The 27,787-nt window shown below is 47.7% G+C and overlaps 1 protein-coding gene across 40 annotated transcripts in view; it reads right to left on the bottom strand.

Annotated features, from left to right (window-relative positions):
- OBSCN (obscurin, cytoskeletal calmodulin and titin-interacting RhoGEF) overlaps positions 1 to 27,787 on the bottom strand; it is a 316,457-nt gene that overhangs the window by 271,094 nt on the left and 17,576 nt on the right. For all 40 annotated transcript variants that reach the window (XM_075922913.1, XM_075922903.1, XM_075922914.1 and 37 more), the window contains exons 2-7: positions 24,935 to 26,075; positions 11,362 to 11,631; positions 10,128 to 10,388; positions 6,596 to 6,898; positions 4,688 to 4,954; positions 3,179 to 3,454 (exon numbers count right to left, since the gene is read on the bottom strand). In XM_075922913.1, coding sequence (XP_075779028.1) covers positions 3,179 to 3,454; positions 4,688 to 4,954; positions 6,596 to 6,898; positions 10,128 to 10,388; positions 11,362 to 11,631; positions 24,935 to 26,066 — 2,509 coding nt within the window. In that variant the 5' untranslated portion in view covers positions 26,067 to 26,075. The remainder of the gene's footprint in view (positions 1 to 3,178; positions 3,455 to 4,687; positions 4,955 to 6,595; positions 6,899 to 10,127; positions 10,389 to 11,361; positions 11,632 to 24,934; positions 26,076 to 27,787) is intronic.

Consider the following 27,787-nt stretch of genomic DNA (forward strand, 5'->3'; position numbering starts at 1 on the left):
GCCTGAGGCAGAAGGGACGGGGCTGGGGCAGCCAGCCTTCCATGCCGCGGCGCTGGGCCTTCCCCACACCCTTTAGAGCCCCACAGAGCAGTGCTCCTATGTTCCCATGGTGATTTAAAGGGCCCAGGGCAGCAGCTGCAGTGGCCAGAAGCCTAGGGCCCCTTAGAATCGCCAGACACCAGGCCAACTGCCCTCTTTGCCCCACCCCACCAGCAAGCCTAGAGGCAGGAAGGAAAGAATGGAAGAAAGTGAGAATGAGCAAATATTAGGGAAAACATGGGGGCTTGTTAAATCACTGTATTTATCCGTCGGGGGGTAGCTATGTTAGTCTATCTGCACAAGCAACGAGGAGTCCTGTGGCACCTTAAAGACTAACAGATTTATTAGGACATGGGCTTTTGTGTGCAAAAACCCACTTTATCAGATTTTTGCCCATGAAAGATTATGCCCAAATAAATCCATCAGGGTATGTCTACACTGGCCCCCTATTTCTAATTAGGGAGGCTAATGTAGGCATTCGAAGTTGCAAATGAAGCCTGGGATTTAAATATCCCGGGCTTTATTTGCATCTTCCCATCCGGGCGCCATTTTAAAATCCGGGCGCCATTTTAAAACTAAGGACTTAGTTCGAATTAACGTTTAACTGCCGCGTGTAGCCGCGGGCAGTTAGTTTGGACTAGGGGGATTTAAAAATGGCGCCTGGATGGGAAGATGCAAATAAAGCCCGGGATATTTAAATCCCGGGTTTCATTTGCAACTTCGAATGCCTACATTAGCCTTCCTAGTTCGAATTAGAGGGCTAGTGTAGACATACCCTCAGTCTTTAAGGTGACACAAAACTCTTTATTGTATTTATCTAGGCAGCAAATAATTGAACCTTATAAAATATTTAAATGTAATCTGGATAATTTGAGTTGTACTGCACTATAAGTCTACAGAATTGCAAATGCATTCTAAAAATGAACAGATATTCTCTACAGGAAACTAATCAGAGCACAAAAAAATTAAAATAAGTCAGTGTTATACTAATTTGTAGACGAATAATCAATATACCAGTATAATCACACTCATTCAAGGTATAAATCCAAATACACAACAGTAGCAATACTCAAAATATGTGCTTGAAGACAAAATACCAATTATTCTGATGAATGGAATTTTTTCCCTAACATTCTGCCATGTCATTTTAAAAAGTAGAGCAAAAGTTTCACTTTGCTTGTTGCTCTGGTGTGAGCAAAGCTCCTATGACAGGAGTAGACCTACGTATGGTTTTACCCTTAATTTAAATAAAAATATATCTAATATATTTAAATTAAAAAATATTTCAACAACTTTTATCCAGTTGCTGTGCTGTTATATGCAGGGAAACCAGAATCAAACTGCTGAGCACTGAAGAGCTTGATACACGGTAAATAGTGTAAATTCAACCCTCTTTTTACAACGCTGCCAAACTACTTTTTTTTTAAATCTTTTTAATCTTTAATCATCATTCTAATAGCGATGAGTGTGCAGAACTTCTTTCATCACCACTCTACCATCACCACAGAAACCCAAACTCTACTATGTAGGTTACTAAACATCCCTGCTGAAAATAGCTAGAGACCCTTTCGGTCCCAATCTGGAAGCCAACCGGCTGAGGTCAGGTCTACACTGGCGGAGAAAATTGATGCAGTATATGTAATTCCAGCTATCTCATCGACTTCCCTTACTCGCAACAGTGAGGTGTACCATGGTCAACAGGGGCACCCTCAGCATTTGATTTACTGGGTCTTTACTAGACCCACTAAATCGAACCCTGGAAAATTGATCACCGGAGCATTGACCCTCTGGTATGTGGAGACAAGGCCTCGGAGTGCAACTTCCAATTACTCCCCATAGGGCTGAGGCTTGGAAGGAAATTTTAATGCTGCTGTCAGTTACATCTAATAGGAATTTTCCTTTGGCTCAAGGAGTAGAGTGGATGCTTTGTGATCGGGGCAGCCTAGTAGTAAGGAGGGATTCCAGATAGAAACAATCTAAAAAACTTGATGAAAAAATGATGAAAATTTGGTTCATGAGGATTTCTCCTGTCGTAGCATTAAAAATCCCTAACTAAGATAAAAAAAACACCCTTACTACGGAACTGCACAGAGAAGTAAAACGCAATCTGTGTCCCAAAGGATTTAGACTTCACACAACAGCTGACTAAACAAGCAAATGGGGGAATGGCCGAGACAGGTGTGGGGGTATTCTGGACACTCTGGTTTTTCTTACAGTCACTAGCTTCTGGTGTAAAGATTGTGCTGGCTAACAAATAGAATAATTACAGCAACCTAACAGATGCTGAAGAGGACACATTTGCAGCTAAAGCATAAACACAGCAGGACTAACTCCCTCTAACAGCACCAGAAACGTCAACACAGCTTTTTCATTTGAGAGCTACATGCCAGCAAAAGCATTTGTGGATGTCTGCCAACTACTCCAGCCTTAGGATTCTATGACTCTATGACCACCCTTGACAGGTGTCTATCCAACCTGTTCTTAAATATCTCCAGGAATGGAGATTCTACAACCCCCCTGGGCAATTTATTCCAGTGTTTCACCACCCTGGTAGGAAGTTTTTCCTAATGTCCAACCTAAACCTCCCTTGCTGCAAGTTAAGCCCATTGCTTCTTGTCCTATCCTCAGAGGTTGAGAACAATTTTTTTCCCTCCCCCTTGTAACACTCCGAGCATCTACACAGCAATTGCGTCACCACTCAGCCTGAGCCCCTGAGCTAGACTCAGCTGACACAGACCAGCTGTGGGTGATTTTCAGTAGCGGAGACATACCCTAAGTGACTTGACCAAGGTCACACAGTGAGTCTGTGCCCCTGGTGGAAATAGAAGCTCTGTCGCCTGCCTACCTGGATGGTTTCCTAGCCACAAGACCATCTTTCCTTTTCCTACCTCCCAAGTTCACTGCACTACACCTTGTTGCAGCTGACGTGGTCATCTGGGCATGAAACAGGATGGACAACATGGCAGGGCTTCTACTACAGACAGAGCACAGGGTCTGCTATCAGCTTCGAAATTTTCCTCCCCTCGTGCGCACCACCATTCTGCAGTGAGGTACTGCCGCTTCCATGGAACCGCAGTGCCAGGAGCTCCCTTTCTGTCACATAAAGACCCCACTGGCTGGAGACTGCAGAGTCACCCACCTTTCACTGAGAGCTGATAGACTATTTCATCCCCTTCGCAGACACAGGTATAAAGGCCAGCGTCCTCTGCCGTGACGTTGTGAATTTTCAGGATGCGTTTCCTCTCCGTGGTTTTCAATTCGTATTTTGGACTGGCCTGGATTTCCTTCCCATTTTTCAACCACCTCACAGCTGCAGCCGGGTCTGAAAGTTCAGCCCAAAGTTGTGCCTCCTCCCGCAGCCGAACGGAGACCTTTTCAATAGCTCCACTCTTGTTGGTGAATCTTGCTGCAGCAGCTGGAAGGCATGGAGAGAGAGGGAGAGGGAGAGGGAGAGGGAGAGGGAGAGGGAGAGGGAAAGAAAGAAAGAAAGAAAGAAAGAAAGAAAGAAAGAAAGAAAGAAAGAAAGAAAGAAAGAAAGAAAGAAAGAAAGAAAGAAAGAAAGAAAGAAAGAAAGAAAGAAAGAAAGAAAGAAAGAAAGAAAAAGAAATTATACTGTCTCACATATCATATCCATCAACATTAGGTTGCAAGTTCCTCACAGAAGGAACTTTGGTCTATAGCTTAGGGTACGTCTAGACTACATGGCTCCGTCAACGGAGCCATGTAAACTAGTTTACCAGGCATAGGCAAAGAAGCAGGGATTTAAATAATCCCCGCTTCATTAAAATAAAAATGGCCGCCACGCTGGGCCGACGATCAGTTGATCTGTCACAGCGCGGTAGTCTAGATGCGGTGCGGTTGACAAGAGAAGCCTTTGTCAATTGCTCCGGTATATCTCGTGAAACCCTTCTTTCGAAATTACCCTTATTCCTTATAAAATGAGGTTTAAGGGTAATTTCGAAAGAAGGGTTTTCTTTCAAAATAACCGCATCTAGACAGCATTTCTGTTTTCAAAATAGGGTATTTCAAAATAGCGCCCGGACACGATTATGCAAATGAAGTGCGGGAAATTCAAATCCACGCTTCATTTGCAATTTCGTTTGTCTGCACTTGCATTCCTCTCTCGAAAGAGGAATGCAGTATAGACATACCCTGACTGTTCTCCTACTCCTCAGGCCATGCCAGTGGAGTCAATGAGGCTGCTTAAGAAGTGGGATACTACTCAGGTATCAGAATCCAACCCTGGGAGCTTACGTCACTTGTCTGAGCTCGCACATCAAATCAGTAACAAAACTAGCTCCAACACTCATGCTCCTTTCTAACCCCTAGACCATTCTGCTTCTTTTGGCTGAAGGGAGAAATGACTGAGATCTGAGCCCTGGTTTACACTGGAGGGGAAGGTTGATTAAAGATATGCAACTCCAGCTATGTTAATTGTTAATCCTCCACGCAGCGGGAGGTCGACAGGAGCAAACGCTCCCATCAGCTTCCCTTACTCCTTGCAAGGAGCAGGAGCATTGGCCCTGACTGGCGCGCCCTCTGAATTTGATTTAGCATGTCTTCACTAGACCTACTAAATTGAACCTTGGAAAATCGATCATGGAAGCGTTGATCTTCCCCGTGGTGTAGACATGCCCCAAGTAACTACCTTTAACTCTCATCTTGGTACTGGTTTCAGCATTCTTGGTGACAAATTTCACCTCTGCGCCATCATCACTCTTGGTGACATTTTTTATGGTGAGGATGTGGGTGGTTTTGCTTCTCTGTATGACGTAGATTTCATTACTCTGTAAGGCTTTGCCATTAAGGTACCAGGTTCCAGAACAAGTGGTTGTGAGGTCAACAATAAAAGTTGCATCACCTCCTTCTGTAGCTTCAACATCAGTCAAGGGAGTTTTCACAGCCAAGATTGGTTCTGTCATGGAAGAGCAAAAGGTAATTCTGTAACTAGAGGGCACTGGGAAGGGTCGTCTCCTAGGCTCAGAACTCTCAGGGGGAGAAAAGGGAAACGGAAGATGAGAGATCAAAACCCTGCAAATATTGGAACTCAACTGAATGGACATTTTCTCTATCAAAGGACTGCAGAATTTGACTTCTACAGCAACTGGGTGACTGGTCAGTCGTGGTGGGGTATTGAGTTTGTTCCTGCCAGGGGACAATGGAGGGCATATTTTACTTTCATAACCCACCAAATCATAAACCAATAACAAGAGCCACCTTGGCACCTCACACAAATACGGCCCTTCTTTCAAAATTACCCTTATTCCTTTTAAAATGAGGTTTAAGGATAATTTTGAAAGAAGGGTTTTCTTTCAAAATAACTGGGTCTAGACAGCGTTTCTTTTTTCGAAATAGGGTATTTCAAAATAGCGCCTGGACGTGATTATGCAAATGACGCGCGGGAAATTCAATACAATAAATCAAAGACAGAAACAGCAACCGAGAACCCAGCAGCCCAGAAATAAAACAAAATCCCCCCATTTCTCTATCCCATTGTGGGGTTAAAAGGTAACTGAGTGGAAACCGGAGTGCAAGGGAGCCTGATCTCATCTTCATGGGTACATCTAGACTACAGACTTTTGTCGACAGAGGCTTTGTCGACAGATACTGTTGGCAAAGCTTCTGTCGACAAAGAGCGTCTAGACTACATCTAGTTCTGTTGATAAAGCAAGCCGCTTTGTCGACATGAGAGTGTAGATGCAAAGGACAGTGTAAATGCAATAATGCCTTCTGTTGACAGAACTCTGTTGACAAAAGGCGTTATTCCTCGTAGAATGAGGTTTACAGCCGTCGACAAAACTGCCGAGTTCTGGCGACGTTATGTCAACAGAACTTGGCGGTAGTGTAGATGTAGGTATAGTTTTGTCGACAAAAGTCCACTTTTGTCGCCAAAACCCTGTAGTCTAGACACACCCCATGAGTATGGCTGCACAGAAATACCATCTAACAGCGCGGCTGAAGTCAAAGACAGGAGCTCAGGGCTGGCCGGCTCATTGACCTGTTCAAGGGTTGCTTTAAGGGCTGGAGAACCTTGTTTGGGTCGGGAGCCACTGACCCACAGAAAAACCAGTCGGGGCCGCACACAAGTGAGAAGCAAAACGAAAAAAAATCCTCACTGACAAGGCCCCTGACTGAGAAGGGGAAAGACACTCCCCACATTTCCCTCACACACCAGAGCCTAGGAGGTCGCAGGCTAATAGGTTAAGTGTGCTCCTGCTCCGTGGTGGAGGAGCTGGAGCCTAGCCCGGGCTCCCCAGTACTTGGGGTGGGGGAGCCCTGAGCCTCGGGGGCTGGATCCAGGCAAGTCACAGGCCACATCCAGCCCCCGGGCCTTATGTTCTCCACCCACCCTTTGAGACCATGTCTTCAGATGCAGCTCTGCATTCCCGTGAGTAAGGACTTGAGATTCAAAGCAGAGCTCTCTGCTTCTAGCACTTAACCTTACAGAAGCCCACACATGCCACCCTGGAGCATTGCTTTGCTGTGCCCACTTCACGATCACGGCCATATCGTTAGTCAACAGAGTAGCCTGAATCCCTTTGTTTGGGTGGCTCACCGAGGTGCAGGGTCCCTGGGAACTCTAGGTAAGCGCTCTGACCGTAGCTGTTGACAGCGGAAACTCGGAACTGGTAGTCTGCCTCTTCGGACAGGTCGCTCACTGTGAACTCTGGGGTGGGGATGTGAGACTGGTGGCATCTCGTCCAGGTAAAGCCGGTCAATTTCTTACGTTCCACCTGGTAACCATCGATGGGGATGAAACGCTCCATTCTGGGAGGGGACCAGGCCAGCGTCACGGAGGTTTCTGTTTTATTTTTCACCACAGGGTCGAACGGGGGATCCGAGGGCGGTTTTCTGGGAGCTGAAGGGTGATAAAAACAGAGAGAACCACATTTGGGAATGAAAATACCACAGCGCGTAACAGACCCACTAGCACCTGCGAGCAAGGGGGCTCAGGAATGTGATTCGCATGAATTCTCCTCTGATGAGTCAGTCCAGCTCAGTCCAGTGGAATGGTTCAGACCGTATTACTCTGAGAGGGACAAGCAAGGAGTTTGAAGAATAATACGTCCTCAAGCAGTGCTGTTCCCTGCCTCCACATGCGCACACAATGCTAGCGCCTCCCTAGACAAACTCAGAGATCTCTGGCCCTGCACAAGGATTGTGACCATCAACACATACACAGCAAACGCAAAACAGCCCTCGGCACCCCCAGAGGTCGGACACCTCTAACACACACAGCCGTTGGGCCCGCACGTGCAATATCAATGATCCCTAGAAATACACACATCTTTCACCGTCTGCTTCCCGCGCCCCACCATGCAGCCCCCTCAAACACTCACACTTCCATGACGCCCACCGATCGCACCCTTTTTCTCTCCCCCATGCAAAATATCACAGACCCAACACACCCTCCACGGCTTCCATTCCCCACAAACAACCTCTGGCCTTTCCACGTCTACACACAAATTACCATTAATCCTGTACACACCACACCGATACTTACGGTATCACAGGCTTAGATGCAGCTGCTTTCCCTTATTTTATTCCATTCGCAGTCAGCAAGAATAGCGGATCACCTGTGCAGTGTCACTATCCACCAGGTAACGGTAGAATGGTTTAAACGGTTAACCAATAAGCATGAACCATAATGGTTACACATGGCTCCCTGCCCGGCTCCTGGAGAGCCAGCTGCCACTCCACACTGCTGCCTCTGTATCAGAGCTTGCAGGGCAGCACCTGGAGGTGGGGGCAGGACCAGGAGCTGGATTAAAAGCTGGCCCCCGGCATGCACGAGCTCCCGGGGAGCCAGCTGCTGCCCTACGCTGCAGGCTCTGCAGTATAAAGTTTATACTGCACAGCCTGCAGTGCAGCCAGCTCCCCGGGAGTGGGACTGGCATCCAGCAATCAGCTCCCGGCCCTCACTGGCCACCAACTCTCCCAGATAGCTGGCTACTCTACAGGCTCTGCAGTGTAAGCTTTATACTGCTGAGCCAGCAGCATGTAACTGTGTAAGCACTGAGATGTTCAGAGTTATACAGTTACCTCCTTAACCGCTTTTTAACATCCCTCCTACCCATAGTTGCCTTACTGAGATGCACCTTACTTGTGATTCTTCTCAAGGTTGAGCATTGCTTATAGCAGTCCCTTCTTCCAACTCTCCCCTCCCTATGTTTATGCAAGAACTAAGGGTCACTAAATGAAATGATCGGGTAGCAGGTTTAAAACAAACAAAAGGAAGTTTTCCTTCACACAACACACACTCAACCTATGGAACTCCTTGCCGGAGGATGTTGTAAAGAACAGGACTTTATCGGGATTCAAAAAAGAACTAGATCGGTATTGACAGAGCTCATCTCCATTAATTTATTAGGGTTGGGGTGGTGTCCCTGGCCTCTGTTTTTCAGAGGCTGTAAATGGGTGACAGGGGAGTGATCAAGTGATGATTACTTGTTCTGTTCATTCCTTCTGGGGCACCTGGCGCTGGCCACTGTCAGCAGACAGGACACTGGGCTAGATGGACCTTTGGTCTGACCCAGTGTGGTCATTCTCATATAATCCCTTTAAAGGAGCAGACAGCTATATGTACAACTACCAGATGGCTGCTGAGAAAGCCAGGCAACTCCAAAAGATTCCTTCGCTGAAGGTACATGGGACATTGTACAAACATACAAGTTGCACCTGAGGAGCTCCCTGACGTAAGCACGTTGAAATGTGCTGTTCATAATCCACCATGCCGAATACAGCCAACCCACTGCCTGTATGGAGTCCAGGCAATGTCGTTTCATGGACACTTTGCTGTATTCATCAGTACTACCATTAGAATGACCCCTGAAGGGTAGTCAAAACGCTACAAGCCAGTTTCCCCACTCTACTTTATGGGTTTAAATCTAGAGTTATACCAGCAACATCCCCACAACTGCTCTGGACATATAGCGCCTCTGAGCTAGATGGACCATTGGTTTGATTCAGCAGGGCCATTCTTACATTCTGAGGTTCACTCTAATCTATTTATTTTAGACAGGCACATCTATCTGTCTGTCTGTGAATCTGTTCAAGAACTCCTTCTAAACAGCAAGAGCTAGGACCACCAAATTTGGTAGGCAGCTTCCTCTTCTCATCATTGAAAGCAAGGTCAGGGTTTGGTCATGCCAGGAAAATAGGAAGTGTGGAGAATTGGGACTGTTTTCCAGAACATGGAAAGGGAGGGGCAGAGAGAGGAGGGACGTGATACTCACAGTCACCACTGGGGGCAGCGAACACAGGGAACAGCTGCACTGCAGAGTGACCACTACAGTGACCACTACAGGCAGACACACCACCAAGAGAATGGCCAGATGGGGCTGGGACTCACCATCTTGCCTGCCACCAGATTGAGTAAGTGCCCCCAGCCCCCTGCCTGGGAGAAAGCCCCTGTCACCTTGGGAGGAGGTCACCTTGGGAAGAGGAATGAGGGAAGGAGAAAGCCCCCCCACTGGCTCCCCTTCCCTGGGAGGGAGGAGACCAGAAGGAGCTGGAGAAAAACAACCCTGGAAGGGGGAGAGAGAAAGCCCCTGATGGACCCCACAGTCTGGGAGGGGCTAGGGAGGAAGCCCCCTCCCCTGAAGGATCCATGCAACATTGGGCAAGTCTTCTAGTCTACTGTAGAACAGAGAGAGTTTGTCTGACTGTGAGCCTGTCTGTCTGTCTGTCCAACTCCTCCTCCTACAGGGTAAGAGCTATTTAATTTAATAATGGAGATTGCCTATCTCCTAGAGCTGGAAGGGACCTTGACCTTGAAAGATCATCAAGTCCAGTCCCCTGCCTTCACAACAGTACCATTCCTAATGATTTTTTGCCCCAAATGGCCTGTGCAAGCATTGAGCTCACAACCCTGAGTTTAGTAGGCTAATGCTCAAACCACTGAGCTATCCCTCTCCCGCTAGTCACCTAGGACCCAAAATTCAGTCCTCTCTCCCTGGGTCAGCCTGCAGCCTGAACCCCTCCTCCCCGGCCCCACCTGGGAGCAATGATTCACACAAAGGAAAACAAAAATGATTTGAGTTAAGGACCTGGGTAAATCTCCCAATGTAGAAGCAAGGGAAGCTTACTGGATACAGTGAACTGGGTAGATGTCCGACACTCATCAGCCAGGAACGCGATCTCCCCAGCGTCTGTCATCTTGCACTCCCGGATCATCAGGGTATGCTGCTTGCCGGATGCAGTAATGGTGACTCGCTCGCTGGGCTTCACTTCTTCCATGTTCTTCAGCCAGCGGACATGCGGGCTCTCGCTGTCCAGCTCCACGCAGAATATGGCGGTGTCGTTGATGGAGACCGCTGTCTTGCGCGGCAGTTTTTTAATGATGTTGCCTGTATGAAAGAAAGTTCCCTCAGCCACAATCCAGGAGCCCTAGAGTACTGTGGTCTCCAGATCATGGGGAGCCAAACAATGCCAACCACTCTGGCTCAGCCACAACGTACGGAGGGACTGAGTGAGGGGCTGCGATCTGTATGCTGCAGGAGGTCAGACTAGACAGGAACATAGGACAGAAGGGACTTATTGGGTCATCAGTTCCATTCCCCTGCTAGCACAGGCAAGCCCTCCATAGAATCCTGTCGATAAATTTGCCAAGATCCATCTTTCAAATTAGATTATTTGCCCCCAACTCCTTCCGTTGCAAAACTTCAGTCCTCTGTATTTCTAACTTCCAGTCTACATTTATTTACAGCCTATTTATCTCCATTTGTTCTGGTGCCGACACTGTCCTTTCACTTAAATGGCTCTGCTCCTTGCCCCTCCCCTCCATCGTTTGCTTCCGCCAGATGTGTCAGGGAGTCATGGGCAGTGGGTGAAGGTAGGGCTGGGGGAGGCAAGCCTCCAACCTGCCCCCCCCAGCCCTACTCCTTCTGGCCAGGCCCTGCCCCCCATCATTGGGAGATGGGGTGGCATGCACCCCCAGCCTTCCTGGGCAGCACACGGTTTTGGTAGATGGGAGACAGGCCCGTAAATGCTTTTGAGAACCTCAGGAAGAGCCTATTTGCATCTTTAGACACCTAAGGACCATTTAAGAGCTGGCCTCGGATCTTTTCATCTAAGTGGTACAGGCTCATGCTTCTTCCTGGCATGTCCAGGTCCAGTCCCCAGTCAATGGGATCATCGCCTGTGCTAGTAACACTGCGGGCCTTTTGAAACCACACCGAGAGCACGCCTAAAATGCCGCTGCAGACGTTCGTGTCAACTCCACATGAAACTGCCAACCTCGTCAGGCAGGATTTACCTTTGCCACACACCCAGAAACCTTTGCAGGGTGGGGATTCTCCTCCGCGGAATCTGCTGTCTTACCCTGGACAGTCAGCTCCGCGATGGTCCGGCTCCCCTCCTTCATCTCACAGATGTAGACGGCGTCATCGTCCGTGGTGACGTTCTGGATGGTGAGCCGGCGGTGCGTCCCTTCTTCTTCGATGTTGTATTTCCTGCTCTGCTGGAGTTTGGTCTCCTCCTTGAACCAGGCGGTTTCGGTGCTCGGGACAGGCACCTCGCACTGGAAGGTGGCAGATTCTTTCTCCTGGACTTCCACATCCTTCAGTTTCGTCTTGAACGGCACTGTGGGCTCTTAGAAAGGAGACAAAGGAATAAGAACTTGGAACATCTTTGGAGCACCTCACAGGCAAGTCAGGAGATAGAAAAGTGTCAGTGTTACCATCAATTATTTATTATTTATAATTAAATTATGGTGTATAATATTAAAGTATTAATAATAATGAATGGTTTATGGATTATTATTATTTGCACTGTAATTGTGTAATCAGGAATCATGTCCAGTTCTCCTGGGCTCTGTACAAACATGCAGTAAACAGATAGTCCTAGTCCTAGAGAACTTATGTTCCTGGCCAGTGAGACCAGGCAAAAGGTGAATAAAAAATTTTAAAAAAAATGGAGGTTGAGGGGAGATTGGGCCAAAGTAACTGTAACAGGGGAAAGTGAGCTGAGTCTACCTCTGAGCCACAAGCTGTTGTACCGTGACCCACCGGTAGTGTTCGGTGCGCATCCAAGCAGACGTGAACCTACAGGAGGGACCAGCAGGGGAACAGAGCTGTGGCTTTGTAGATTAGTGTCGGGGAGTTTGCTCCCGCCACAAGAGGGATGTGAGAGAAAGCACCAAAGCACTTGGAAGAGGATGTGGACCAATAGGCGACATAGGCTGGCACCACTGGTGGAGCAAACACGGCAGGTAGCTCCACACTCATTGAGCTGACAGAGACGGCAGGTCTAAACAGGCATGGTTAGGGACGGCGGGTATCATAGGCGGGGGAAGGCATTGCCTTCCCAAACCTCCAGCCTGGCCCCGCCCATTCTCCACCCCCAGACCGCCTGCTGGAGGCGCATTGGGGGTAGAGTGTTGCTGCCCCCCAGCGCCTGCCCTCCCCATGCTCCTGGCTGGAGCCACATGCCGCCCCAATTCCCCATGGTGCTGGCAGAGACGAGGCTTGGGTCCCACGGCAGTGGGGCAAGCCCCCAGCCCTACCTTCACCCACTGCCCATGGGAATGGTCTTTACAATAAGGCCAGTGAGCAGGCAGCGTGCGTGGCGGGGAAGGGGCAGCCACTGGGGGGACTCTGAGAAGATGCAGTCAGAACATCGGGCTGGAGTGATCTTGGGCAGCAACGTGGGTCTGGAAAAGCTTGCTCTGTGCATGCTAGAAATGTGGCCTTAGAAATACAAATCCGCATGGGCAGCAGGAGCCAGAGAAGGTGACTTACATCAGTTTTGTAAGTCTCTCTCAAGGAGCTCAGAACAACTGCTCCTGCGCTGTTCCTTTTTGTATGAGGCGCTCAGAGCACTTTATAAAGGGAGTACAAATTATTATCCCCATACTGCAGATGGGAAAACTGAGAGAGGGGACATGCCTGTGGTGGAACAGGGGATTGCATACCACTCTCCCATGCCATAGGCTAGCGCTCTAACTACTAAACCATTCTTCCCTGTTGACAAGAGCTAGGACTAGAATCTAACTCCCCAGCTGCTGCTTTGGCCATTGGACCATGTTGTTCCTATTGAGACAGAAAGGGAGTTGGAACAGAAGTGAAGCTGATCCAGTGCATAAAAGGGATACATTTTAGAAACAGAACAAAGGCTACATTTACACTACGGCAGAACACTAACTATGTGAATGACTGGAGTCAATATACCATAAGCCAAGTTACCGCAGGCTCTCTCCCATCAACTTCCCTGTGAGGGAGTGAGAGAAGGACCTGACAGTGCAGGGCTAAAAAAGGCCTTTTTGCCCATTTAGCCTCACCCCATTTTACCTGCAGCCAATGCCAGGCCTGGAGGGAGAATAAAAGGAGGAAACCCGGCGCAGGTAGGAGCTGACCAGCAAAGAGGCCGGAGCTAGTTCTGCCGTCTGTAGGACCTGAGCCAGAGCTGTCTACTGGGTTGGCTGCAGGAGGACGCAAGCCTCCAACCCCTCCCCCTGGCACAAAGGGGGAGAACCAGAAGGAAAACCCTATTGAGGAGGGGAAAATTGGACTCTTGGGACCACGCCCCAAATTGACAGAACAGATTCTGATAAGAAGACGGAAGTCCTACACCCTGGGCTTCCAGCTAACACCTGCACCTCACCACTAGGCCATCCTGCTGCCCGGGAGACTCGGCCACATTCCCTTAATCTTCTCATCTGGGGTAAAGTAACAGGGTTGACTGGAGAGTGATCTGGGGTTGATTTGGCAGGTCTTCACTAGACCTGCTAAATCAACCACCGGTGGATCCACCTCAAAGTGGTGATCACTGTGATGTAGTGTAGATGTAGCCAAATTCATAGAATTTCCATTGACTATTAACAGCAGCCACGTGACTAAGTCATCAGGCCATGCTTTGGAAGTGCATCCCCCTTCCTATGGTCTGTTACACAACTGGGGAGAGAGAAAGTGACTGGTAAAAGCCTGTGGGAACAGGCTCGGATAAGAGCAACTGTGAGGAGCTCGGTGGCCTAGTAATGTTGTGCGAATGGCTGGTGCGAGCACTCCACCACTTCTTCTCTACGGGGTGGAACATTGGAGGCCAGTAAATCATCATTCAACACTCTTGGGGCTGGAGGTCCCCAAAGATCAGGCCCTAAACCAGCCTGGGTTTGTGGAGAGCCTCCATGCTGGGAACTTCAGAGGCACGTGGAATCGGCTTTTAGAAACGAGGTTATTCTACCACCAACCTCCACTTCTCAGCAGAGAAGCCCTAAACATGCATCTACCTTGGAGAGAAAAGGCAAATCTGCACCCACCCGCCTGCGGGGACAGGGAGAGAAGGGGAGAACCGGTCTCCCAGCATGCACCGCTTCTTCCTGCCCGCTGCGTAGTACGCCTGCCAAAAGGAACGCTGCCAGTAACCCACATAGAATCTCAGGCTTGGAAGAGACCTCAGGAGTCATCGAGTCCAACCTCCTGCCCAAAGCAGGACCAACCCAACTCAATCATCCCAGCCAGGGTTTTGTCAAGCCGGGACTTCAAAACCTCTGGGGATGGAGATTCCACCCCCTCCCTAGGGAACCCATCCCAGTGCTTCCCCACCCTCCTAAAAAATAGTTTTTCCTAACATCCAACCTAGACCTCCCCCAATGCAACTTGAGACCATTGCTCCTTGTTCTGCCATCTGCCACCCATGAGAACAGCCTCTCTCCTTCCTCTTTGGAACCTCCCTTCAGGTACTTAAATGCTGCGCTCAAATCCCCCTCCTCCCCCCTCACTCTTCTGGAGACTAAACAAGCCCAAATCCTTCAGCCTCTTCTCATAAGTCATGTGCTCCAGCCCCCTCATCATTTTGGTCGACCTCTGTTGGACTCCCTTCAATGCGTCTACATCCCAATGGGAGACCCAGAATTGGAGACAATACTCCAGATGTGGCCTCCCCAGTGCCGAATAAAGGGGAACTTCCCTAGTTCTGCTGGAAATGCTCCTCCTAATGCACCCTAATATGCTGTTGGCCTTCTTGGCTACAAGGGCTCCCTGTTGACTCATATCCAGCTTCTCATCCACTGGAATCCTCAGGTCCTTTTCTGCAGAACTGCTGCTTAGCCAGTTGGTCCCCAGCCTGTAACAATGCTTGGGAGTCTTCTGTCCCCAGGGCAGGATTCTGCACTTGTCCTTGTTGAACCTCAGCTGATTTCTTTTGGCCCAATCCTCCACGTTACTGTCAGGGAGTGGGAAAGAGCGTGGAAGCATGCGGCGCATGGGGGAGGGGCAGAAGGATAAAAGGAGGAGTAATGGGAGGCACTGAGACTTGACAAAGGGAGATCAGTCGGCTCCAGGGTGAGAAGAAGGGTCCCAACTTGCTCCTGGGGGCCCCCACACGGTCGGCAGCAACTGCTGCCATCCCTCTGCATCCCAGTGTCCAGGACGTGCTTGAGGTTACAGAGGACAGAGCACCCACAATGGGCCTCGTGGAGGGGCAAGACTAGAGTTATCTATGGGAATCAAAACTAATGTAACACAAAACTTCTCCGGCCCCTTTAGCATGTAGGTTACATTCCTCCCACTGGCCAGCCTGAACATGACACCATACTACCCATCACCTTGGAGCCTGTCCTGTTGGGTTTAGAGCTGATGCAACTCCTATGCTGAGAGGCCAGGAGAGAAGGGCAGAGCAGGAAAGCAAAAAAATCAGAGGGTACAAGATTCTATGAGTCAGATTCAGAGATGAACCAGAATGTGTCCACATAGAGGCTGTGTCCAGACTCAGGGGTTTTTTCGGGAAAAGTAGCCTTTTTCCGAAAAAACTTCCCCTGCGTCCAGACTCAAGCCGCGTTCTTTCGAAATTAAATCGAAAGAACGCGGCTTTTCTTTCGATGGCGGTAAACCTCATTTCACGAGGAAGAACGCCTTCTTTCAAAAGTTCCTCTTTCGAAAGAAGGCGTTCTTCAATGTAAATAGGGCTTCTTCAAAAGAGAGCATCCAGACTCACTGGATGCTTTCTTTCGAAAAAGCAAGCCGCTTTTTCGAAAGTTCAACGTGCAGTCTAGACGCTCTCTTTCGAAAGAGGCTCTTTCGAAAGTATCTTTAGAAAGAGCCTCTTTCGAAAGTATCTTTCGAAAGAGCCTCTTTCGAAAGAGGCTTGCAGTCTAGACATAGCCAGAGAGACTTGGCTCAGGAAACATTTATCTGGATTAACTTTTAAAGAGGATTAGTTACATTGTATTAAATTCCTGCCTGGACACTCATCTTCAGAATTAAAGTGTCTTTAATTCAAATAAGAATTAAGGCAACTTTATTTCTGAATAAGACCATCCGCACAAGTGCTTTATGAATTGAACTAATCAACTTTACAGTCATATCTTTAGTTACTTTGGATACATTTTCCTGGCTGTCCCCTTATATAGGTAGGTGTTAATCAAAGGGAATGTAATTTACATGGCAAAAGTGCCAGAAGAGAGAGTAAGGTACATCAGTTTCCATTCATTTCTCTGTATGAAGCAATGAGTTAAATTCTATCTGTTCCTTTTTCTTCACAATTGCTGAGAAGTGTCTAAAACAAAATAGATGCAGCTCCATTTGTGGCCCACCAGTCTATATATATCTTCCAAAAATAGCATAGCCTTGTATGTAATGATGTGTGCTTATATTTATGCTATCCAACCAGTAGGTGTCTGTGTGTGCTGGGTGGTTGTTCCAGGCAAAATATAGTCTTTCGTAAATAACATGGACAAAGCTGAAATCCAGGCAGTGTCAAATCTGTTTTCAATATTAAATTTGAGACAGGTTGCAATTTTATATATCATGACAATATAGGCCTACATTAAACCTTTCCTCGCTCACACCTTTACTGCCCATCTGCCCAATCACCGTCAATTTGGCATAATATACACACAATACGTGGCACTTCTATTGCTACTTCCATTTTGGGGATCCTTACGAGTTTACACATATGCCTTCACTTAGAACACCTGTTGGAGGAACTTGGAAACCAACTCGATGGAGACCTCAGATCAAATTCCACCCTCACAGATGTAACTCCCACTAGAGCTGTTTACACCAGTGTTGAACTTGGCCTGTTTTTGAATTAATTTTCTCCAGAGGGATGTGCCCTTTTGCCTGATCCATATGCACCAAACCTGCAATGGGTAGGAGCTATTTTTAAAAAAAAAATACAAATCTGACCCATCTTTTCCTAAGTGGAGATGCAGCCTAAATAGAAGCAGAGGTCTCCTCCACCTTGCCTCTCAAGCTATATCAGTCGCATCCTTCTGCCTGCAGTCTCTCTCTCCCACTTCCTGTCCTTTTCACCACTTTTCCATTTCCCACCCCAATGTGTGATGTTCCCTCTAGTAAGTACAAGAAACTCCCATTAACTGCAGTAGGGGGAGAATATCAAGGAGAGGAAACTAAACCAAGCCCCAAAATTCTGTTGCTTTTGGTTTCTACTCCCATTGTTGTGCTGTTTTTTATTTCTCCTCCACCATGAAGTCTGTCTCTCAGTCCTCATCCTTTTCTCTACCTTGATTGCAACCTAGGTCATTTATCAGCCAAGTAAGCAGGCATCTGGCCCTGGTCCCTTTGTGATTTCACGCACCATCATCATTTTACTTGACCTATGACCTTCAACTTTTACAGTCAGCTTCTGGTTATTTAATCAACACCTTCTCGAATCCAGGGGCCTGATTCTGCTCTCTTCAACTCTGCCAGACTTCCCATGGTGGGGCCCAAGAACGACTTCTCATCTGCCACAGTTGCTGACGTTATATGCTCTGTAGTGCTGTATCAAATGCCTTTTAGAAATTCACATCGTGTATACCCACTGCTTCCTCCCATCTCTGAGTTACCTCCTGAAGACATTCAGGTCTGTCAGACAAGATAGCCCCCTTAGAAAACCCATCTGACTGCCAAATATCTGCAGAAATGTGATCAGTAGAAAGCAATGTCACCCCTCATTAAAATCTCTAGAATCTTGCCCATCACTAAAGTCAAATGTATCATTTACTGGCTGCCTTAGTTCCTGCAAGTGGGCTATATTTTCTTCCTTCCAGCCCATCCTCATGTAAGGCCGACAGCCCCAAGCTGTAGGTAGATGGAATTGAACCTGCAACCTTAGGTGCTAAAGCTATAAGCCTCTACTGCATAAGCTAAAAACCAAGAGGCCCTCAACTAAAGCTTTACAGCAGACTTCACTCTCCCTCTAAGTAGTCTTAGTAACCCAGGTCTGTCAGCATACACTAAGAAATTATACAATTAGTCCAATAAGCCTCATTCTGGGACTATTCAGAAACCATCCATTTTGACCCACTGGTCTCTTAGGTCATGGACTAGCAAAACATTTAAGCGCATGAGTGGCCTCCATGAACTCAGCTGGGCTACTCTTGTCCTTAGGGGTAAGCCTGTGCTTTATGGATCACAGCCCTACAGAACTGTGCAACCATCGGCTGAGATTCCTAACGCTGATTCTGAGATTTAGACACACAATTCCATGAAGATGAATGGGGAATTGTGTGCCTAAACCCCCTAATCAACTTTGAAAATTTAATCCAGAAGCTTTATCTTCCTGGATATGAATAATCAAAAGCACACAGGCATGAGACGTAACATTGATGGGCCACATAAATATGTCCTTATAAGTGTACATAGACTTTATTCAGCACTGGTGAGGCCCCATCTGGAGTATTGCATCCAATTCTGGGGTCCCCCATTGCAGAAAGGATGAGGACGCATTGGACAGAGTCCAGCAGAGGGCAACAAAAATAGTTAGGGGGCTGGAACACTTGACTTACGAGGAGAGGCTGAGGGATTTGGGCTTAGTCAGTCTGCAGAAGAGAAGAGTGAGGGGGGATTTGAGAGTAGCCTTAAACTACCTGAAGGGGAGTTCCAAAGAGGCTGGAGAGAGGCTGTTCTTAGTGGTGACAGACGGCAAAACGAGTAGCAATTAACTCAAGTTGCAGTGGGGGAGGTGTAGGTTGGATATTAAGACAAACTATTTTCCTGGGTGGGGAGGAAGCACTGGGATGGGTTCCCTAGGGAGGGGGTGGAATCTCCATCCCTAGAGGTTTATAAGTCCCGGTTTGACACAGTCCTGGCTGGGTTGATTTAGTTGGGATTGATCCTGCTTTGGGCAGGGGGCTGGACTCAATGACTCCTGAGATCTCTGCCCACCCTGGGATTCTATGATATGTTGCTGTGTCATGTTGGCTGGAAGGCAGACATTTGGAGAAGATTGTTACTGCTTCTGCCTGATCAAAATAAGGCCTGATTGTTCAGCAAAAGATGCACTGCCCACGTACATGATTATGGTACACAGATGATGACATAAATAATAGAACAAAGGTTCACTTCTTTGCTATGTCTTTGGAGGGACCCATAGGAGCACTATCCAAAACCCAATTATAACCATCCCACACCATATTTCCATTCATTCCATTGTGGATCAGAAAGCCTGAGTTGAGTAAGTAACCGGCACACAGAAACAGACCATAAACAGTTCCACTTTAGCTCTCTGACTCACTTGTGGGGCTGGATAGTGAACACTGATAACTAATATTTTCCGCTGGGGATGGGCAGTTGCATACTCACCATATCACAGGGACTTATGCTAGAGCTTCCAGGCTGGATGAGACGGGCACCAGTCTAAACCCCGTTTCAATCATGCTATTTCTAGATGTTTTCCAGCACATCTAAGTCCTTCTCCAGCCACCAGAGGCTGCATCATAGACTCATAAAGCCATAGGCTTAGAAGAGTCATCTAGCCAAACCCCAGTTGCTTTGTGCCCTGTGGATGTTATGCCCTTATGATCATAGGAATCACCGAGTCCAGCCCCCTGCCCAAAGCAGGACCAACCCCAACTCAATCATCCCATCCAGGGTTTGCTAAGCCGAGACTTCAAACCCTCTAGAGATGGAGATTCCACCCCTCCTTAGGGAATCCATTGCAGTGCTTCACCGCCCTCCTAGGGAAATAGTTTTTCCTAATATCGAACCTAGGCCTCCCTCACTGCAACTTGAGACCATTGCTCCTCGTTCTGTCATCTGCCAACCCTGAGAACAGCTTCTCTCCATCCTCTTTGGAACTCGCCTTCAGGGAGTTGAAGGCTGCTACCAACTCCCCAAGGTCTAATAATAATTCATAACACCAACTACAAATGTTTTTTTTTTTAAATAAAATCTGTTGGAGCACATTTTTAACTTCTATCCAAAATAACCTAGGATGAGGCCTATGGGCAATGGATATAGGGTCTGATCCAAAATCCTTTGAAGTTACTGGGCATCTTTCTACCAAAGTCAACAGTATTTGGAGCAGGTCCCTACAGGGCAGCATTTGTCCAAAGCTTCATACTCCACATTTCCTCATCCTCAGATATGGAAGGTCACCAGTAGTGCACGAAGCAGGTGAAGTCCTTGAAGAGAAGAACCAGTGAGTGTCAAAGCTATTGGCAGGATTTGTGTGGCAGGGCACCTGTATGAAAGAACATGCAGTATTTCCAGCATGGGATACTCCATTCCTGATCTTCGGTTTAAATGCCCCACGGACTCCAAATACACAGCCAGTTATATTAGTGATGAATGTGCAACATTTTAACCAGTATAGGGGGTAGAGATGGTTTAATAATGGGGAGAAACTCACTCTGTATGGGTATGTCTACCCAGCAGTGTCATTTCGGAATAATGTCCAAAATAACATAGTGCATCTAGACTACAAGCCTTTATTTCAAAATAATGAGGAACTGGAGGACTTCTTACTCCAACTCTTATAACTCATTTCACGAGGAGTAAGGGAAGTCGAAGGAAGAGTGTCTTCCTTTGACTTCCTGCTGTATGGACTGTGCCAAAAGCCAAATTAAGCTATTTCGACTTCAGCTACACAATTGATGTAGATGAAGTTGCGTAGCTTAAATCGACTTTAGCCCTGCTGTGTAGACGTGCCCTATGAGAACTGTTCTTCAGAGAAGGGGCAATGGGTCAACATTTTGAATTTTAAAAAGTTTTCTAACTCGCTCCAAATCCCACTCGCTTGCCTTGTCCAATTCTTCCCATTGGTTTCACCATGTTGGTTCAGTCAGTTGTCTCATTAGAAGGAGCTACTTCTAGACTAAGCCCCTCAACCTCGTAGGTAGACCAAGGGGATGTTGACCGTCATCTATGAGCTTTGCTGATTCAAAGTGAACCCTTTCGAGAAGAAGAATTTTTAAAATCTCATGTCCTGGCAGCCATTTATGTTATGTGTTGACTTTGTGCCTATTGCACGGTGGTCCTGGAATGGTTTGCACTTTGTTAGTCTATTTTACATGTTGGTTATATTAGAGTCTAGTGGTTAGAGCACTGGACTGGGATGCAGAAAGCCTGGCTTCTATGCCCAGCTTTGCAGTTTGACTTGGTGATCTTGGATCAGGTCATGTGCCTCAGTTTTCCTGTGTGTTAAAAGGAGATAATGACACTGACCTGCTTTGTAAAGCGCTGTGAGAGCTACTGGTAAAAGTGCTCTATAAGAGCTACATTCTATGTTGCTGTTACACAGAGAAGTTAGGGCCTGATCCAAACGGGTTTTGACATCAGTGGAAAGATACCTATGGCCATTGGATCAGGCCCTTAATACCAGCATGTTGAGTTTTCACAAACTAAGTTTTGTTCTCCAAGCTGGCTGGGGCAGCATTGATGTGCAAAATATGCTGCCCTTTGCAAACTCCATATGAATTCATTTTTATAGAATCCATAGGACAATACAGGAGGTAAATTAATAATAAGACCTGGATTCTTCAATACTAGCCACTCGGGCAGCACTTGTATCGCTCATTTTTCAGGAATGAGTTCTTAAGGGATTAAATCCTAAGAACTAAACAATTGAAATATACAGACAGCAGACTAATGCAAATATCTGTAGCAAAACAACTTGAACGGGTTTTCCCCCACTAATCACAGACAGAAGACTTGGACAGAAAAATAAGGCTGACCCGCCTACCCAATGTCTTTACTTAGGTATTTTTGTTGTTGTTGTTTGTTGTTTTTTGTTTTGTTTTCTGAAGCAAAAACTAGCCCATTTTTTACTTTCTCAAACATTTCTGGTATATTTTAATTAAAGGGGAAAAAGGTTGTGTGGAGAGAGATTTCATCAACATTTCACAAAAGGAAAAGAAAAAAAGGGGGAGGAAATTTGCAAAATTGTATACAAATAAATATTGATTTGTTACAGGAAAGGTGTGAGCTCTCTGTATGACTCAGGGCTCTTGGTTTAGGAGAATTTTTAATAAAATCACAACAGCACATTTCCTTCTGGTTTTTGAGCGCATGTGTTATTTTGAGGCCTGCCTCCAGCTTTCCTCCACATGGGCAGCGAGCGCGTGTGTTATTGTGAGGCCTGCCTCCTGCTTTCCTCCACATGGGCAGTTAACTCAGGGTACGGCTAGACTGCAGGGGTTTTTCGGGATACTGGAGGTATCCTGAAAAAACTCCACTGCATCCAGGGAACGCCTTTGCGCTTCCGCTTTTTTTGCAGAAGAGCAAACACGGTCTTTCAGAAGCCCCCTGTAGTCCTCGTTCTACAAGTAGGGTTGCCAGATACTTTCACAAAAAATAACAAACAGGGTGGGAAAAAAAATTGGTTGAGCAAAAAAAAAAAAAAAAAAAAGACCACACAAAAAACCCTAGTCACTGCACCTTTACATACCCGCACTCCCTACTCCCCCTGCCCCCACCAGACGCAGCAGGGGAATGTCCCAAGTAGCCTTCTGTCCGAGAAAACCAGAAAATACTGGACATTTTACATGTCGGTATTTTCTGGGTTTTTTTACTGGACCGAGGCCACAAATACCAGACTGTCCGGCCAATACCGGACACCTGGCAGCACTTTCTATAAGGAATAAGAGGGCTTCCAAAAGAGGGTTTTTTCTGACATTTGGCCCAGTCTAGATGGGCCAAATTTTGGAAAAGCCTCTTCTGACAAAAAAATTGGAAAAAGGTATGCAAAATGTATAGCATTTGTGTACCTTTTTCCGACAAAAGCTTGCAGTCTAGCCGTACCCTCTGTGGGGCATTTGTATTTATTTTTCAGTGAATTGGGTGCGGGTAAGAGTGCTCAGTTTAATGTCCATGGAGACAGAGGTTGTCTGTTTAGCCCACATAATGGTTACAGCATGGGCAGGAGCAGGTCCAGCGGCCCTGAAGGCACACCTCTGACTCGGAGAGACTGGTTCTAGAGGGGAATGATCAAAATAGGCTTCTAGGCCCATTCAGGCCTGGGCGCTTCTGCTGAATCTGCCTGTAAGGGACCCAACGAGGCAGCCCTGCCATGCATGAGGACACCTTGTGTCCAAGGCTGGCAATCAAACTGAAGCAAGCTTCCAAGGCTGCCTGCTCCAGAGTCTGAAACAGGTTTGGGCCAAGCCCTTGTGAGAGGAGGCACTTCCCGATGAGCCCTCAGTTCCGAGCACGCTGTGCAAGGGAACAGCTGTTGTGGGGGCAGCCAGTGGGAGCCGTCCCTGCCTTCGGGTGCACTGGCCTTGCTGGGATGGACGCTCAAGACAGGGGTGTTTTGTTGCATCCCCAAACTGAGCCCCTTCACAATAGCCAGCTCTGTGCCGCATCCTGTGAGGAGCTGGGTGACTCCTGGGAGAGAGGCCTAGTTCTGTGCCTTCCAGACATCGCTTTGCACCTCACAGGACAGAGCACCGCCAGGGGCATCTTCCCCTCATAGTGGCTGGGCGGTTTGCCATTGAGCTCCATGTTGAATATGGAGCAGCAGCAATGGACTCTGGGGCAGAGTCCCCTGGACTTTTCCTGACAGGAAAGACAGTGGCTGTGGCCCTAAGCCATAAGCCCAGCAGGTGGGGGAGCTCAAAAGCCAGGGAAAAACTGGAGGCTAAGAAAAGTACATTGAGGCTGGTCAATGACAAAAAAGTCTTATTTAGCCTTAATTCAAACACATGTATTTTGCTGCCCATTCTTGTGATTTTATTGTGTGCCTTGCTGTATTTGGGGTCTTCCCTGCAAGCTCCCTCCCCACCCCGCAGCAGTCACATGACTCCATTAACCTCTCAGCGTGGGTTTTTTGGGTTTTTTTGGGGTTTTGTTAAGGTAAGTTTGTTGCCTTCATGGCTGTGGAAAAAAGCTTGAAAACATGAACCATCAAAACTAAAAAAAAAAAAGAAAAACCCCAAACCAAACCAGGCAAATAGAAAGAACCCGACATTATTATTATTATTTAAAAACCTCATTGTTTTTGGAACCTCACTCATGATCTTTGAAAGCTTCAGGCTGGCGATGCTGTGAGCAGGATCTTTTCACATGCCGATTAACAAACGGCATGTGAATTCGAATGCTGTACGGTACTGATCCTTTTATTCATTAAAGATAATAATGTGCAAAAAGGGTTACTCTGAAATTTTGACCGAGGGGAGAACTGTTTAAAAATTCAAAACTGAGGCATTCGTTTAGTATTTGTCACACTCCCCTCCCGCAAAATCTCATTCCATTTGCACTGACGTCAACTCTCAGCAAGGTTAGCTAGCATTTTAAGGGAGGTCCCAGAGTCTCCTCTGCCCTGATCCTGGTTTCTGCCCAGAACAGAGGCATTCTGGGGATGGTAGTTCCAGGGGCAAGTGAGATTTGTAGGCCCTGCAGCGAAAGATGCTGGGAAAGGGGGCAGGAATAGAAGGCAATGGTGAGAGACCTGGAGGGAGCAATGGATGGTTCATTCTACTGAGAAGCAAGACCTAGGAGAAAGCCAGTGCTGTAGGGACTGCAGAACAGACAGAAGCACCAGGTCTGGGGGGAGAACTTGGATGGAAGGGATTCCCATTCTAGTTGTTTGAAAGCAGTTGAGTGAGAAACTTGGATAAACCAAACAGAGTAAAAACTAGTCTGACTAGTTCTCTTGCCACTGAACCACATTCCCCTGGCTCACCTCCCCACGGACTACAAATGGAGTAGGAGGAGTAAACCTAACCACTCACCTCTGACAGTCACCAGCACCGAGCTGTAGGTCTGCCCCACCAGGTTGGAGGCGGTGCAGGTGTAGAGCCCGTTGTCGATCTGCTTGCAGAAAAGGATCTTCAGCACGAAGTTCTCCTGTTCGTCCTCGTACACAATGTGCCGGCGCCCCTCTGAGATCACCTCGCCGTCCTTCTTCCACACGATCTCCGGCTTGGGCTCTCCGGTCACATAGCAGCTCAGCTTGGCGTGCTTGCCCTCCGTGACGTTGAAGGTGCGTGTCAGCACCCCGAAGGTGGCGTGGCGGGCTGATTTGGCGGTGAGGCTGGCGGCCCTCTCGTAATCCAGAGAAAGACGGAGACCAATGCCAGACAGCCCCTCGGTCCCGGAGTACATTGGGGCCGCCGTCGAGTCAGCGGCTGCCCACCCGGGCGTGTCCATCTTCCTGATTTCCTCACGCCTCTTTTGCAAGTGAGACAGCAAAGAGGCAGTCTTGCCATAGCTTGTGTCTAGACCGCCACTGCTCGGACTGTAAGATCCAAGCGTGTCCACCACCAGCGTGGCAGTAGCACTGGCAGAGCCAACGGGGTTCTCCGCCCGACACATGTATGTCCCGCTGTCCCCCAACTGAGCACCCTGGATCTTGAGGGAATTTGACTCTCCGAGTGACTCAACGTGGAAGCGGTTGGCGTCAGAACCGCCCCCCACCTTTCTCCCATCTTTTGCCCAGTTCACAGAGAGGGGCGGGCTGCCCTGGATTTTACATTTGAACAGAACGTCCTCTCCCAGGGTCACTCTGATGGAAGAAGGTTTCTGGATGAAATAAGGGGCTGATTCCATCACTGTGGTCTCCTCCCCAACTTTGATACTGACCGCAGTGAAAGCTTCCCCGATGGTATTCTTGGCCCTGCAGATATATTGGCCGCTGTCCTCTAAGCTTAGGTCATAAATTGTTAGCCGGTACAGATCGCCATCTTCCACCATTTTAAACCTTCCCCCCGACTGGATGGGAAGTTTATCCTTTTCCCAGCTTACCAGCGGGATGGGGTTCCCCACAATCTGGCAGCTCAGGGTGGCATCCTTCCCCACTGACACCATGAAGGCCTTTGGCCGAGTCAGGAACCTGGGGGCTCCACTGAAGAAACTGTAATCCATCTTGGTTGCCTAAGAAAACAGAAGGACCAAACGAAAGCTGATATACATGCGTGAGATTATAGTGATGCCAATAAACTTAATGTGGAAAGCAAAGGGGTGAGCAATAGCAATCACATTACTGCATCTCCACCATCAATTTCATGATAGCAGTCAGCAAGTTTGAGGAACGTTACCGGTCTTTTATGGACATTTCCGTTTGGGTTCAGTAACAGTAACACTTATGTAAAAAGGTGACTCCCACCACCACAAGAATCATGGGGTGACAGTCCAAAGGCCTGAGGTCAGACTAAGTGACTGTAATGGTCCTTTCTGGCCTACGCAAATCAAAGCAGCACCAATGGGTTATAATTTATGGACTGTTTGGTCGTACTAAGGAATGGTGGGAGTGGGACATCCAGGATACCTCTCCCCACATGCTCTTCTTCTCTTCACACCCACCTTCATCTCCCACCTTGTTCTCCTTCTCTCCTTTCATTGATCTCGCCCCTTCTTCATCTCTTTTCATCCTCCTCATGCCCATCTCCTCCCCCTGCTTTACTCTTCATCCCTTCTATGCTCCCACCCTCTCTTTCCATGTGTTGGGGGCAGGGATAGCTCAGTGGTTTGAGCATTGGCTTACTTAAACCCAGGGTTGTGAGTTCAATCCTTGTGGAGGCTGTTTGGGGCAAAAATTTGTCAGGGATGATACTTGGTCCTGCTGTGAAGGTAGGGGGACTGGACTCAATGACCTTTCAAGGTCCCTTCCAGCTCTAGGAGATAGGTAATCTCCATTAATTTCTGTGGGCAGCTGGCAGGATAGAACACCATGTCCACTACTAGCTCTGGCCTGAGGACATTCTACCCAGCAGGGGGCAGTGTTCAGAAGGACACCCCTACCAGCTGACTGTCTTATTGATGATACCCTCTTTATTCCTCCGTGGCTATTTAAGGCAACCCGTTTAACTCTGGATAATTCCTCACCCAGGCTATGGAGCGAGTGACAGCTACTTGCACCTCCTGTAGAAAATGCAAAGTGACAGCTTGAGCATTTCCAAATGAGTGTCAGGCTGCTCAAAAAGCCTTGGCTGAAAGCTCTCGGAAAGATTTCTCATTTGCCTGCCTATTTTGCACTGCCTTAAATGTTTCCTGTGGGGTAGCTCCCTGTTGTTACAAGACAGAGCAGCAAAGAGAAACTCATTTAAGGCCTGCTTGGAACTAAAGGTCAGGACAATTCTGACACTGTCTTGTCCCAGGCAAGTGAAAAGCAATTAGCAGCAGCACTAATCATTAAGGGAGTCTTCACACGCACACCGCTGCAGGACTGAAGAGCAATGTTCCAGATATTAACCCCATTTCCCAGTGAATTCCGCCCAGTGCATGTCCCCCTGGGAGTCTCCTCATGTTTCTATACTAGCCCTGGCATGGATTCTTGGCCATCTGTTTCTCTGCTCCTGAGATGGGATCTTTTTTCTTACGTGAGAAAGAGCTTCCTTCATCGATTTGGCTGGCATATATGTGGAAAGCTACAGAGCTCCCCAAAAGTTGGCAGGAGCAAAACTCCACTGAGTGCAGGATTGGGCCCTGGGGCTAGCATAAGTACATGCTTGCCAGCAGGGAATTCTTGGGAAGCCCTTCTGTCATGATTTAAAGCACTTGATTGCTCCAGGTCCCAACTCACTACGTTGCTATTATCGACTCAGTCTTGTCGTGCCAAGTAACCCCTCCCTGTGGCGGATTCCAAT

This window comes from Pelodiscus sinensis, chromosome 2, assembly GCF_049634645.1.
Source record: "Pelodiscus sinensis isolate JC-2024 chromosome 2, ASM4963464v1, whole genome shotgun sequence".
Taxonomy (NCBI): Eukaryota; Metazoa; Chordata; order Testudines; family Trionychidae; genus Pelodiscus; species Pelodiscus sinensis.